The sequence below is a fragment of the Kogia breviceps genome, chromosome 13 (genome assembly GCF_026419965.1).
Source record: "Kogia breviceps isolate mKogBre1 chromosome 13, mKogBre1 haplotype 1, whole genome shotgun sequence".
NCBI classification, from domain to species: domain Eukaryota; kingdom Metazoa; phylum Chordata; class Mammalia; order Artiodactyla; family Physeteridae; genus Kogia; species Kogia breviceps.
The window spans coordinates 11,260,334-11,274,552 of NC_081322.1; the positions used below are offsets into that span (position 1 = coordinate 11,260,334).

Here is a 14,219-nt window from a genome sequence, read left to right on the forward strand (position 1 = left end):
TAAAGCTAGTAAAGAGCAGAGCAAGACTTGAAACTAGTTATGTCTAAATTCAAATACTCTGTGAAGATTAAGCTAGCTTTATACGAATAGAAATGGAAGCCCAGGTACCCAGATTTCTATAATAAGTTATAAAGTCCAGGGACTTTTCTGAGGTCTCTTCCTCCCTTCCGTTTTCCCCTCTTACCCTTGGTCATCGTGGTTCATGCTTCTTGTCCAAGAAATGGTTTTACTGATTTTTAAAAAAAATTTTAGATTTACTTATTAACATGAGATGTTATCCTATGTGCTTCGTTACTATGCTGCATAAAAGAAATTATATAAATCATAGGAAAACATCCAATTATTAAGTTTCAGCTCTTTACAACATTAAATGGTTCACAAATGGCATAGTAAATGAGTCAAACTTGACTGCTTCTTATTCTTTCTTGTATTACTAGAAGCCCAATAACAATATCCTACATGTATATGGCCCTTTACAGTTTGCTATGAACTTTCACTTACTGTAAAGCAGGTTACACATTTCACAGATGAGAAACTGAAGCTCGCAGAGGTTAAGTGAGTTTTCCACGGTAACATAAAAGGAAGCTGGTATCCTGATTCCAAGAAACTACTTTGTTAACCACGACAAAGCTGCACCTTTGACTCCACAACTACTAAAATACCTAAGATATACCTATAGCTATGTCGATCTCATAGGTGATCCAGATCAATACCAAAACGGGAACTAGATCTGCCTTGTCTTGCCAGAAACTTAAGATCCTACTTCTTTATGTTGGATAGTCATTTCAATTTTATAAACCCTTTCCCTCTTGTGTTACCATGAAAATGTAAATGCTGTTTACTTGTTTTCAACAGTTGGAATAAACCCATAGACAAAAAACACAAGATTTAACTACAGTTACAAATCCGAATATGAATCTTGATAATATAAAACAAAGGATATGTCCAACAGGTTGGGAAGTGGAGGGAAAGAAAAAATTTGAAAAAAGAGGTAAGATTGTTTACATCCTTACTTTAAAAAATGAGGGGTCTGTCATATGTGCTGAAATAAGAAACAGCTTTAAATATTTCATTTGAAGCTCCTGTAATGATCAAAGAGAAATGTGAGAATAATAGTATCTCTTAAAAAATAGGGGGAGAGGGAGGAAGTGGTGTGACATAAATTGTCACAGGACGTGGAATGTCCATGTAGGGGAAACCATCAGGACTACAGAAACAGTTAAAAGCAGATGCATCCAGAGAAGGAGCTATGGTTTTCACTACTAATCTTTCTGGACTAATGGATCTTTTAACTCTTTGCTGGTATTATTTGCATAAAATTTTTTTTCAGAGAAAAGGGACGGAGAGATACGAAAAATCAAATAAAACAGTATACGCTTCTTTTTAAAAACTAATATCATTATTAGAAATGGCTAGTTGTTCTTGACTTTTTATCAAAATTGTACATAGTCTTCTAACATTTCAAACTGGGGCCAGCTTCCCAGAACTGGCAATGACTTCTCTGTTGGAGAAATCTCTGAATGCACTGTTATTATTCCGTTTTCAGCAGCCCCATAAATACTCACTGTCTCTCATGACTGATGTTATTATAAGATGACAGCTAGGTCCTGACTCAAGCCTCTCACTGTCAGCACAATCTTGTGCTGGAAATAATTTAAACATGTTGCAATAAGCTGTATAACACCATCTAATTCCCAAACCATCTAACCTGCCTACTGCAACTCACAGACAAAATCATCATTTTTTTCTCTTCTTAAGTTTTCCAGAAATATACACACGGTGTAGGATATATGGTAAAATATAGAGCTGGAAAGAAAAGGTCTTGAGATGGAAACACAAATCTAAATTAGAAGAAAAATAGGGTATGTAACAAAAAGTACAGAGAAAATTCAAGCCCTTGGAAGGAAATGTGAACTGTTAAGGAACAGAAGTGAAAAGAGACTTGCACATATTAATGTTGTTAGCAAGGATGAGTCTAGAAATCAGTGATATATATTTATTAAAACAAAGTCAGCCAAATACATAGGAGTAATTTCTGGATGCAGAAAAATTTTGGAAGGATACTTTTTCCTAAAAAATTTACTAATACTAAAAAGGTACATATACTCCAGGAACTCTTAAATATCATTTTAAAATGAAACAAATCTTGGGGCAGGAAAGACATAAAAAGAGAAAAGAACCAATACCTCTTAGATTGGAATAAACTGGCTGCCTTTCTTTGCTCTTTGTTTTTCAGATTGCTGGTGAGGAAACTCACCTGAACATTATTTTGGATCCACTATACCTGTGAGCCTCTAATAAGTCATGACATTCCACCAACCATTATTCTCTATAATTTTCATACAACCTTAAACATTCAACACCATAGGCTATTCTGCGGTATACTGGCAGGAAATACAATTGGGATGCCAGATTTACATTCCCAGGGAGGTTTCAGAGGATAGTTCAGAAGCTGTGGAACAGGACACACATAAAAGGTAACCAAGCTGGGGATGGTCTTGGGTAGGAAAAGCAGCACGTCTCACAGTTCATTCAGGGCCACTGCACTTGTAAAAGTGCCGATATCTTTGTGTACCATAGCTCTGATGAACATAGATGCAAAAATCCTCAACAAAATACTAGCAAACCAAATTCAAGAGCACATTAAAAGGATCATACCCTATGATCAAGTGGGATTTATCCCTGGGATGCAAGGATGGTTTGACATATGCAAATCAATAAACATGATATACCACATTAATGAAATGAAGATAAGAATGAAGGATAAAAATCATATGATCATCTCAACAGATGCAGAAAAATAATTTGACAAAACTCAACATACTTTCATGATAAAAACTCTCAATAAATTAGGTACAGAAGGAATGTACCTCAACATAATAAAGGCCATTTATGATAAGCCCACAGCTAACACATCCTCAGCGGTAAAAAGTTCAAAGTGTTCCTCTCAAGTCAGGAACAAGAAAGGGATGACCACTCTTACCACTCCTGTTCAACACAGTACTAGAAGTCCTAGCCACAACAAACTGGCAAAAAAAGGAAATTAAAGGCATCCAAATAGGAAGAATTAAAGGAATTTAATTCTTTAATTAAATTAAAGAATTTAAAGGAAGAATTAAAATCATCTCTGTATGCAGATGACATGATCTTATACATAAAAACCCTAAAGTCTCCACCAAAAAGCTGTTACAATTAATCAATGAATTTAATAAAGGTGCAGGACACAGAAACAACATATAAAAATCAGTTGCATTTCTATACACTAACAATGGACCTGAAAGAGAAATCAAGAAGAAAATCCCATTTACAATAGCATCAAAAGCAATAAAATACTTAGGAATAAATTTAACCAGAGGAGATGAAAGACCTGTACACTGAAAACTATAAGACACTGAGGAAAGAAACTGAAGAAGACCCAAATAAATGGAAAGATAACCTGTGTTCTTGGATTGGAAGAATGAATATTGCTAAAATATCCAGACTACCTGAAGTGATCTACAAATTCAATATAATCTCTATCAAAATTCCAATGGTATTTTTCACAGAAATAGAAAAAATTATCCTAAAATTTGTATGAGACCACAAAAGTTCCTGAGTAGCCAGAGCAATCTTGAGAATGAAAGAACAAAGCTGGAGGCATCACACTTCTTGATTTCAAACTATATTGCAAGGCTATAGTAATCAAAACAGTATGGTACTGGCATAAAAACAGGCACATAGATCAATGGCACAAAAAAGAGAGCCCAGAAATCAGCCCACCACACATGGTCAGCTAATACCTGACAAGGCACCAAGAACACATAATAAGGAGAAGAAAGTCTCTTCAAAAAGTGGTGCTGGGAAAACTGGACATTCACATGCAAAAGAATCAAACTGGACCCCTATTTTATATCACTCACAAAAATTAACTCAAAATGGATTAGACTTAAATTTGAGACCTGAAACCACAAAGCTCCTAGAAGAAAACAAAGGGGAAAAGCTCCTTGACATTGGTCTTGGCAATGATTATTTGGATTTGACACCAAAGCAAAGGCAAAAATAGACAGGTGGGACTACATTAAACTACAAGGCTTCTGCACAGCAGAGGACACCACCAACAAAAGATAAAGCAACCTACTGACTGGGAGAAAATATTTGCCAATCATATAACTGATAGGGGATAATATCCAAAATATATAAAGAACCAAACAACTCAATAGCAAAAAAAAAAATCCGATTTTAGAATAGGCAGAGGAACCAAATAGACATTTTTTGGCAAAGAAGACATACGAATGGCCAACATATACATGAAATGGTGCTCAACATCACTAATCATCAGGGAAACGCAAATCAAAAGCACAAAGAGATACCACTTCACATCTGTCAGAATAGCTATTATCAAAATGTCAAGAGATAACAAATGTTGGCCAGGATATGGAGAAAAGGGAACACTTGCGCACTGTTGGGGAGAATGTAAATTAGTGCAGTCACTATGGCAAACAGTATGGAGGAGCCTCAAAAAATTGAAAACAGAACTTCCAAATGATCCAGCAATCCCACTCCTGAATATATATTTGAAAGAAATGAAATCAGTATCTAAAAGAAAATTCTGCACTCCCATTTTCATTGCAGCATCATTCACAATAGCCAAGATGTGGAAATAGCCCAAGTGTCTGTCAGTGGATGAATGGATAAAGAAAATTCAGTGTTTCTTTAAACAATGGAATACTATCCAGCCATAAAAAAAGATGGAAATCCTGTCACCTGCAGCAACATGGATGAACCTGGAGGGCACTAAGCTGCATGAAATAAGTCAGACACAGAAAGACAAATACCGGATGTTATCACTTACATGTGGAAACAAAACAAAAAAGTCAGTTTCATAGAAACAGACAGTAGAATGGTAGTTGCCAGGGGCTGGGTGTGGGAGAAATGGGGAGATGTAGGTCAAAGGGTACAAACATTTAGTTATAAGAAAAATAAGTTCTGCAGATCTAATGCACAGCATGATGACTATAGTTAGTAATAAAGTACTGTATACTTGAAATCTGTTAAGAATAAATCTTAAGCCTTCTTTCCCACAAACACACAAAACAACTAACTATGTGAAGTGATAGATGTGCTAATTATCTTGACCATGGCAATTTTTTCACATTGTACCTGTATAACAAATCACATATGTATATGTATTGTACAATGTATGTGTATAACAAATCACATTGTACACTTTAAATATATAAAATATTTGTCAATTATTCCTCTATAAAGCTGAAAATATATATAAATAAAAAGGTAGTCCAGAAAAAAGAAGTTTTTCTACAGTATTTTCCAACTGGCAACTTGAGGAGATATAGTCTGCTGATTAAGGAAGGTCAAAAAGGCAGTACCAATCTGTCCTGTAACATTAGTTGTTTTACCTGTTTCCTAGAAAGTAGACTTACAAAGGACTTATTGATAATAAATGTATACTCCAACATGTACACCAGGCCAAGAAGAAAATTAATTTTGAAAAGAAAAAAGGTACATATTTTTGGTCATAAGCAATAGGCCTCCCTGAGCATTTTGACAGTCTTCAGAAAGAGTAAACTCTCCATTACGTACAATTAACTAAACTTTAACATTAACCAGCATTTTGGTACCCATAGTATGCTAAGAAAGATAATCCTCAACACTTCAAATTCCCAGAATATATTTTTAAATTTCAAAACTGAACTGAACTGTGTTCAACATAGCTTTAATGTTAGGTATACTTATTATTTTATGATGCTTTGAAAACTAGTAATTCATATTAGAAATATATGATAACTCTCTAGTATGTTTCATTAACCATTTCATTTTCTAACTGCTTAGACTGAAACAGAGTATACTGTATCAAGAAAGCTGAAAAAATGCCCAATGATTATGTCAGGGCCACCAGTTTTGGCTCCAATCCTTTAATGCTGGTATATCTCCTCAGAATATGAGTAATAAAAGAGCTGCTATAACATGTCTATTTTATGCTTTCTGGCCCTTTGTTTTCTAATTAGAGTAATCAACCAGAAAAAAAAAAGTAGTTGAAAAATATTCTCAAAACGCATACTATAAAACTTTATCATAAAACCTTTGTGATCATTGTCAAATTATGTGTCCACATTCACTGTGTATTTGTTAAAATTATATATTACATGATATAAATGATACCACCCCTACTTATGTTTGGTTTCATGGAAATCTCACACACTTTCTTTTATTCACTCATCGTAAGAAACCTAAGAGGGAGACAAGGAACCTATAATCAAGCCTGTTTTACTGAGGCCTCAAATATATTTTTTATAAGAGGTATGAGAATGATGCTCTTTGGCATCTTATATTTGTAATTAAAAGATAAAAATAATTATGAAAAGTTATTATTGGTCATTATAATGTTGCTTCACATTTTTTTTAAAAAGTTGAAAATATTCCTTGGCTTACCTGCTGCATGTAACAAACTAGCTTCTACTCTGTGGGGAACTCTTGGTGGAATTTTCATAGATGCACGAATCTGGTAAAAACTAAAGCAAAAGAGACAAGTCACTTCAAAACGTTTAAAAATATGCAATGCCGCAATATATGTATTAAAAAATAAAGTTGGTCTGCTTCTATCAGTCTCCCACAGTATTTACTGCTGGTGGAAAACAGTGTTATCAGATCCACACACAGATCAAATACTAGCATGGCATAAAACCCAAAGGGAAACAGGCGTGTGTAAAGACAGACGAGAAAAACAATCTTACTTTAAATGAGAGAATGCATAGTAACCATAGGAGTTAACTAACGATTCTAAGAGTTTCACTGCTTTATTTGATTTATTCATTTTTTTCTTTTAAAAGATAATAAATTATTCTTAAGCATAACTTTGAGAAAATACAGGATTAATAGTAGATGGTTTTTTAAAAAATTAGTTTCATACTATAAGATATATATTTGGTTTAAAGAATTCAGTATTTTTTTGAGGTCATAACTATTCTGTTTAGTTTATACACTTTTACTTGCTTATTTATTCTACAAAATTAAGAAAAAATATATATTTAAAAAAATCTGCCAGTCATTAACAATATCAGTTTAAACAGAAAAAATTATGAGATAAAAGTATTATAATATGTTTGTGTTTTAACATCATTACACTACTAGTTTGTGTATGTAATGGAGGATACATGTATCTTTGTACACACACACACACACACACACACACAAAGGGTTACTAAAAGCTAAATGAAGATGATAAATCAAGGATGACTTTAGATGGACTCTAGGGAGCTGAATATTTAGTCTTTATTTTTCTTTAATAATTTCCTAGATGATAGTTTAAATATTACATTTGTAAATAATACAAAGATTAAAATATATATTTATTACTATTATTTCTAGGAAGGTGTGGCCTTGAAGAGAACATATGGTCAGATCACAAAGCCCGAATTAAAGAGTGAATGAAACAGTAGTCAATTAAATTTAGAACCTTTAAAATCACAATTTGGCCTTAAAGAGACATGGCAAAACTCCACAGAGATAGATGCTTAGTTGAGATTAAGATGAGATGACCTTGAAGACGTGAGATGACTGAGAAGAAAAATCAAAGTGGAAACAGCAGGAGCCTTGGGACCAAAGGAGAGCAAAGTTTTAATTTTAATTAAAGATTAAGTGAAATATTGCTATTTAAAAATATTCAGGTATGTGGTATTAGGCAACTGATAGACATTTCATTTTAAACTTCTTAAGCACAAGAACTATGTCCTATTTGTAAGTGTACACCCTCAATCCAAATAAAATGATTTGCACACATAAATTCAGAGACATTTAAACAACACTCTGCATTTACTGTATACTGTTAGAGTATCCTAATTTAAAATTCCCTGGATTTAAATGTGCATGTAGGACTTCCTTGGTGGCGCAGTGGTTAAGAATCCGCCTGCCAATGTAGGGGACATGGGTTCAACCCCTGGTCTGGGAAGATCTCACATGTCGCAGAGCACCTAAGCCCGTGTGCCACAACTACTGAGGCTGTGCTCTAGAGTCCATGAGCCACAACTACTGAGCCCGCATACCACAACTACTGCAGCCCACGTGCCTAGAGCCTGTGCTCCGCAATGAGAAGCTACCGCAATTAGAAGCCCATGCACTGCAACAAAGATTAGCCCCCGCTTGCTGCAACTAGAGAAAGCCCGCGTGCAACAACAAAGACCCAATGAAGCAAAAAATAAATAAATGAAAAAAAAGCGCCTAAAACATACGGTTCAACATATTAAAAAATAAATAAATGTGTGTGTGTATACATATACATACACGTACCACTAATTCATGATTAATGAGGACCCACCTATGTGTTAGCCACTGGGCTAAGTTCTAGAGATACAAGAAAGACAAACCACTGAAGTAATTACCTACATTATTTTAAGCGATGTTCACTTTGCAGTTATAAAAGCAGTCTATTATGACTGAAAATATATTTTTTAAATTAAAATTCATGGTACTTTAAAGGTATAAATCTTCAAAACTGAACAAAACTTTCAAATGTGCATATGTTAACTTTTTTTACGTAAAATATCAAATGAGAGATAAAATTTTAAAAGCAAAGGATAAAATACTTCCCTTCCTAAGGGCTGTGGTGAGCTAGGTTATTCAGAAAAACTTCTTGCTAAAAAAACAACTAAAACAGCCAAATAAAGTATAAAAATATATCTTTATAAAATTATTGAAGTAACAAAATAGAATGGAATTATCAAACAAAATCAGTCAGGTAGACAACGCAATGAAGCTGCTTTTGTCCTGCAGGCATCTGCTGATCCATTCTGACAAACCTTACTTTCGGCTTTAAAAGCCTGGGTTATATTCCTAATACATAAAGAGCATCTAAAAATTGAGAAGAAAAAAGCCAATTAACCTTAAAAACTGAAAAAGAAAATAAACAGTTCACCAGAAAGGAACTGCAAATGTCTCTTAAATACATGAAAAAATTTTCAATCTTACTTACAATTTTAAAAACTACAAATCAAAACTATAATGGGCTATCCTTTCTCATCTGTCACATCGAAAGAAAACCAGCAGTTTGACAAAATACTCTGCTGGTGAGGTTCTGGGCAAAAAGGAATTCTTCTGTACTGCTGGTGAGGTAAAACTGTGCAATGCCATATGGAGGGGAATTTAGCAATAAGGAGCAAAAACACATAGACATTTACTCTTTGGCCTAGCATCCCACTTTTAAGACTATTTCCCAAAGATACTTTAGCAAAAATATTCAATGAGGTAGCACAAGGCTATTCATTGCAGCCTTAACTGCAACAGGAAAACTCAAGATAAGAGCAAAATGTCCATCATCAATGGACTGGCTGAATAAACTATGGTGCAACTATATAATGCAGTACCACATGGTTATAAAAAGTAATCTTTTATACATATATTTTAGTATATCTATATACACATATATATATATTTAGTGTATCTCTACATACTGCAAAGGAGTGACCTCTAAGATACATTTTTTACCAACAAAAGCAAGCATGGAACCTGTGTACTATGCTACCTTTGTGTAAGAAGAAAGGATATGATTATATATATATTTTGCCTTTTAAAAAAAGCAATGGGCTTCCGTGGTGGCGCAGTGGTCGAGAGTCCGCCTGCCGTTGCAGGTGACGCGGGTTCGTGCCCTGGTCCAGGAGGATCCCACGTGCCGCGGAGCGGCTGGGCCCGTGAGCCATGGCCGCTGAGCCTGCGCGTCCGGAGCCTGTGCTCCGCAACGGAGGCCACAACAGTGAGAGGCCCGCATACCGCAAAAAAAAAAAAAAAAAAAAAAAAAAAAAAAGTAATAAAAGGTAAGGATATACACAAAACTAATTAAAAATAAAATGGTTACCTATAGGTGGGGGAATGGGGGTCAGAAGAAGGGACCGGGATGAAAACAAGGCCTCTCTCAATGTTTGTACTTCAGAGTTTTGATTTTTGGAACCACAAAATATTTTTATATAATAACAAAATAAATTAAATTTAAAAAAAGCAATCCCCTAAACCACCCTAAAACAACTGAAGTTAATGTGTACCTTCTTAACTGCAATTTCACAAAGTTCTTTCAAGTGATTTTTAAAACATAGTACTTTAAGTGCCTATTCCTCATGGGATATATCCTATAATAAAAGAGAACCCCAAAGAAGTTTTAAACATTTATAGTCTTGTTGGTGGTGCTACTATTATTTTGAAATTATCTTAGACATATTTGCACACACATGAATAAAGCAAGTTAAGTAATCATGTTATTAGGAAGCAAGATTTTCAGTGTAAATGAAGAGATAAATATAAAATTTTAAAAGTAAAATCCTTGTAATCTAAAATTAGAATAGGAAAATAGTAAAAATTTATCATGTACTTTTCTTAAAAAAATGTATTTTCTACCTCTGTCAACTGAGAAGGCCTAGAAGCAACGACTCAAGAAAAATGTGTATCTTTAACATGTATATTACGACCTCTAAACACTATTTCCTACTATGAGGAACTAGAGCCCGTTGGCTGATTCCAAATCTAGAGCAGGGAATATACTAGAATCTGGAAAAGCTAGTCACAGTAGGAAACACAGAAGCTCTAAAATACTGCCAGGATCACTCCATGAGAAGTTCACAGAAATCAACCTACAAGGCTCTCTCTGAACATCAAGAAGACTAATGATGCAGAATTACCATCAGATACATTAAAAATCCATGAGTTCATATTGGTATTGGTATAGGCATAACTTGTTTTTATCACACTTTATTTGAAGGTATTGGGGTGGCCAAAAGGTTCGTTCAGTTTTTTCCCATAAGATGGCTCTAGTAGCCCTTGGTTGTCTTTAACTTCATTCAAAACAATTTTATTAGATTGTATGTGACAGCTGTCATATCAGCATGCATTTAAAAAAAGACTTATCAAAATTGGTGAATTTTTGTGCAGCCTTTTTAATATTGAAGATGGAAGAAAAAAAAGCAACATTTTCAGCATATTGTGCTTTATTATTTCAAGAAAGGTAAAAATGCAACTGAAACGCACAAAAAGATTTATGCAGTGAATGGAGAAGGTGCTGTAACTGATAGAATATGTCAAAAGTGGTTTGCAAACTTTCGTGTTGGAGATTTCTCGCTGGATGATGCTCCACGGTTGGTTGACCAGTTGAAGTTGACAGCAATCAAATCGAGACATTAATTGAGAACAACCAATGTTACACCACGCGGGAGACAGCCGACATACTCAAAATATCCAAATCAGGCGCTGAAAATCATGTGCACCAGCTTGGTTACGTTAATGGCTTTGATCTTTGGGTTCCACATGAGTTAAGCGAAAAAACCTCCTTGACCATATTTCTGCATGCAATTCTCTACTTAAATGTAATGAAAATATTCCATTTTTAAAACATATTGTGATGGGCGACGAAAAGTGGATACTGCACGACAATGTGGAATGGAAGAGAGCAGAGGGCAAGCAAAATAAACCACCAACAACCACATCAAAGGCCGGTCTTCATCCAAAGAAGGTGATGGTGTGTATATGGTGGGATTGGAAGGGGCTCCTTCCGGAAAACCAAACGATTAATTCCAACAAGTACTGCTCCCAGTTAGACCAAGTGAAAGCAGCACTTGACGAAAAGCGTCCAGAATTAGTCAACAGAAAACGCATAATCTTCCATCAGGATAACACAAGACCGCATGTTTCTTTGATGACCAGGCAAAAACTGTTATAGCTTGGCTGGGAAGTTCTGATTCATCCCCTGTATTCACCAGACATTGCACCTTTAGATTTCCATCAATTTCGGTCTTTACAGAATTCTCTTAATGGAAAAAGTTTCAATTCCCTGGAAGACTGTAAAAGGCATCTAGAAGAGTTCTTTGCTCAAAAAGATAAAAAGTTTTGGGAAGATGGAATTATGAATTTGCCTGATAAATGGCAGAAGATAGTGGAACAAAACGGTGAATGTGTTGCTCAATAAAGTTCTTGGTGAAAATGAAAAATACGTCTTTTACTTTTACTTAAAAACCGAAGGCACTTTTTGGCTAACCCAAAATTTTGTTTGTTACAAGATGAAGGTGTCTAGCAACCCTGTGTCAAGCAAGTCTATTGGCATGATTTTCTCAATAGCATTCGCTCACTTCGTGTCTCAGTGTCACATTTTGGTAATTCTCACAGTATTTCAAACTTTTTCATTATTATTACATGTGTTATGGTGATCTGCGATCAGTGATCTTTGATGCTACTCTTGTAGTTGTTTTGGGGCCCCACAAACCACTCATATAAGACAGTGAACTTAATAAATGTTGTGTGTGTTCTGACCGCTCTGCCGACCAGCCATTCCCCCATCTCTCTCCCTCCCCTCGGGCCTCCCCGTTCTCTGAGACACACGATATTGAAATTAGGCCAATTAATAAACCTACAATGGCCTCTAAGTGTTGAAGTTAAAGGAAGAGTTGGTTGTTTGTCACTTTAAATCAAAAGCTAGAAACAATTAAGCTTAGTAAGGAAGGCATGTTCAAAGCTGAGGCAGAAAACTAGGCCTCCCGTGCCAAACAGGTAGCCACATTGTGGATATAAAGGGAAAGCCTTGAAGGAAATTAAAAGTGCTGCTCCAGTGAACACATGAATGATAAGAAAGCAAAACAACCTTAGTGCTGATATGGAGAAAGTTTCAATGGCCTGGAGAGAAGATCAAACCAGCCACAACATTCCCTTGAGCCAAAGTCTAATCCAGAGCAAGGCCCTAACTCTCTTTAACTCTCTGAAGGCTGAGAGAGATGAGGAAGCTGCAGAAGCAAAGTCTGAAGCCAGCAGAGGCTGGTCCATGAGGTTTAAGGAAAGAAGCCGTCTCCATAACAACAAAGTGCAAGGGGAAGCAGCAAGTGCTGATGGAGAAGCTGCAGCAAGTTATCCAGAAGATCTGGCTAAGACAATTCGTGAAGGTGGCTGCACTGAACAAAAGATTTTCAATGTAGGCAAAATAGTGTTCTATTAGAAGATGCCATCTAGGACTTGCAGAGCTAGAGAGAAGTCAATGCCGGGCTTCAAAGCTTCAAAGGACAGGCTGACTCTCTTGTTAGGGCTGATGCAGCTGGTGACTTAACTTGAAGCCAATGCTCACTCACCATTGTGAAAATCGTAGGGCTAAATCTCCTCTGCCGGTGCTCTCTAAATGGAGCAACAAAGCCTGGATGACAGTACGTCTGTTTACAGCATGGCTTACTGAATATTTTAAGCCCACTGTCGAGACCTACTGCTAAGAAAAAAAAAAATCCTTTCAAAATGTGACTGCTCGTTGACAATGCGCCTGGTCACCCCAGAGCTCGGGTGGAGATGGACAACGAGATTCGTGTTGTTTTCATGCCTCGTAATAGAACATCCATTCTGCAGCCCACGGATCAAGGAGTCATTTCCACTCCCAAGTCTTATGATTTAAGAAATACATTTCATAAGGCTATAGCTTCCAGAGACAGTGACGCCTCTGGTCAATCTGGGCAGTCAATTGAAAACCTTCCAGAGAGACTTCATCATTCTAGATGCCATTAAGAATATTCATGATTCACGGGAAGAGGTCCAAATATCAACATTAAAAGGGGTTCAGAAGAAGTTGATTCCAACCCTCCTGGATGACTTGGAGGGACTCACTCGTCAGTGGAGGAAGTCACTGCAGGTGTGGTGGAAACGGCAGGAGAACCAGAATTAGAAGTGGAGACTGAGATGTGACTGGATTGCTGCAATCTCATGACAAACTTGAATGGATGAGGAGGTGCTTCTTATGGATGAGCAGAGAAAGTGGTCTCTTGAGATGGAATCTACTGTTGGGGAAGATGCTGTGAAGACTGTTGAAATGACAGCAAAGGATTTAGAATATTAAACTTAGTTGATAAAGCAGGGACAGGGTCTGAAAGGATTAACTACAATTTTGAAAGAAGTTCTACTGTGGATAAAATGATACCAAACAGTGCTGCAGGCTACAGAGAAATGGTTCGTGAAAGGAAGAGCCAATCAATGCAGCAACAGCAAACTTCATTGTCATATTTTGTCACATTACCACCCCTACCCTCAGCAATCACCATCCTGATCACTCAGCAGCCATCAACACTGAAGAAAGACCCTCCACCAGCCAAAAGATTACAACTCACTGAAGGCTCACATGATGGTTAGCTCTTTTTTTTTTGGCGGTACGCGGGCCTCTCACTGTTGTGGCCTCTCCAGCTGCGGAGCACAGGCTCCGGACGCATAGGCTCAGCGGCCATGGC

At 36.3% G+C, this 14,219-nt stretch overlaps 1 protein-coding gene across 14 annotated transcripts in view; it reads right to left on the minus strand.

Annotated features, from left to right (window-relative positions):
* The window catches only part of FAM135A (family with sequence similarity 135 member A), a 122,421-nt gene that overhangs the window by 82,379 nt on the left and 25,823 nt on the right, over nt 1–14,219 (minus strand). For 9 of the 14 annotated variants that reach the window (XM_059083826.2, XM_067011383.1, XM_059083823.2 and 6 more), the window contains one exon: nt 6,430–6,509. In XM_059083826.2, coding sequence (XP_058939809.1) covers nt 6,430–6,509 — 80 coding nt within the window. Of the gene's footprint in view, nt 1–6,429; nt 6,510–13,605; nt 13,800–14,219 lie in introns of all 14 variants that reach the window. The other 5 variants (XM_067011382.1, XM_067011381.1, XM_067011376.1 and 2 more) reach the window with 1 other exon arrangement.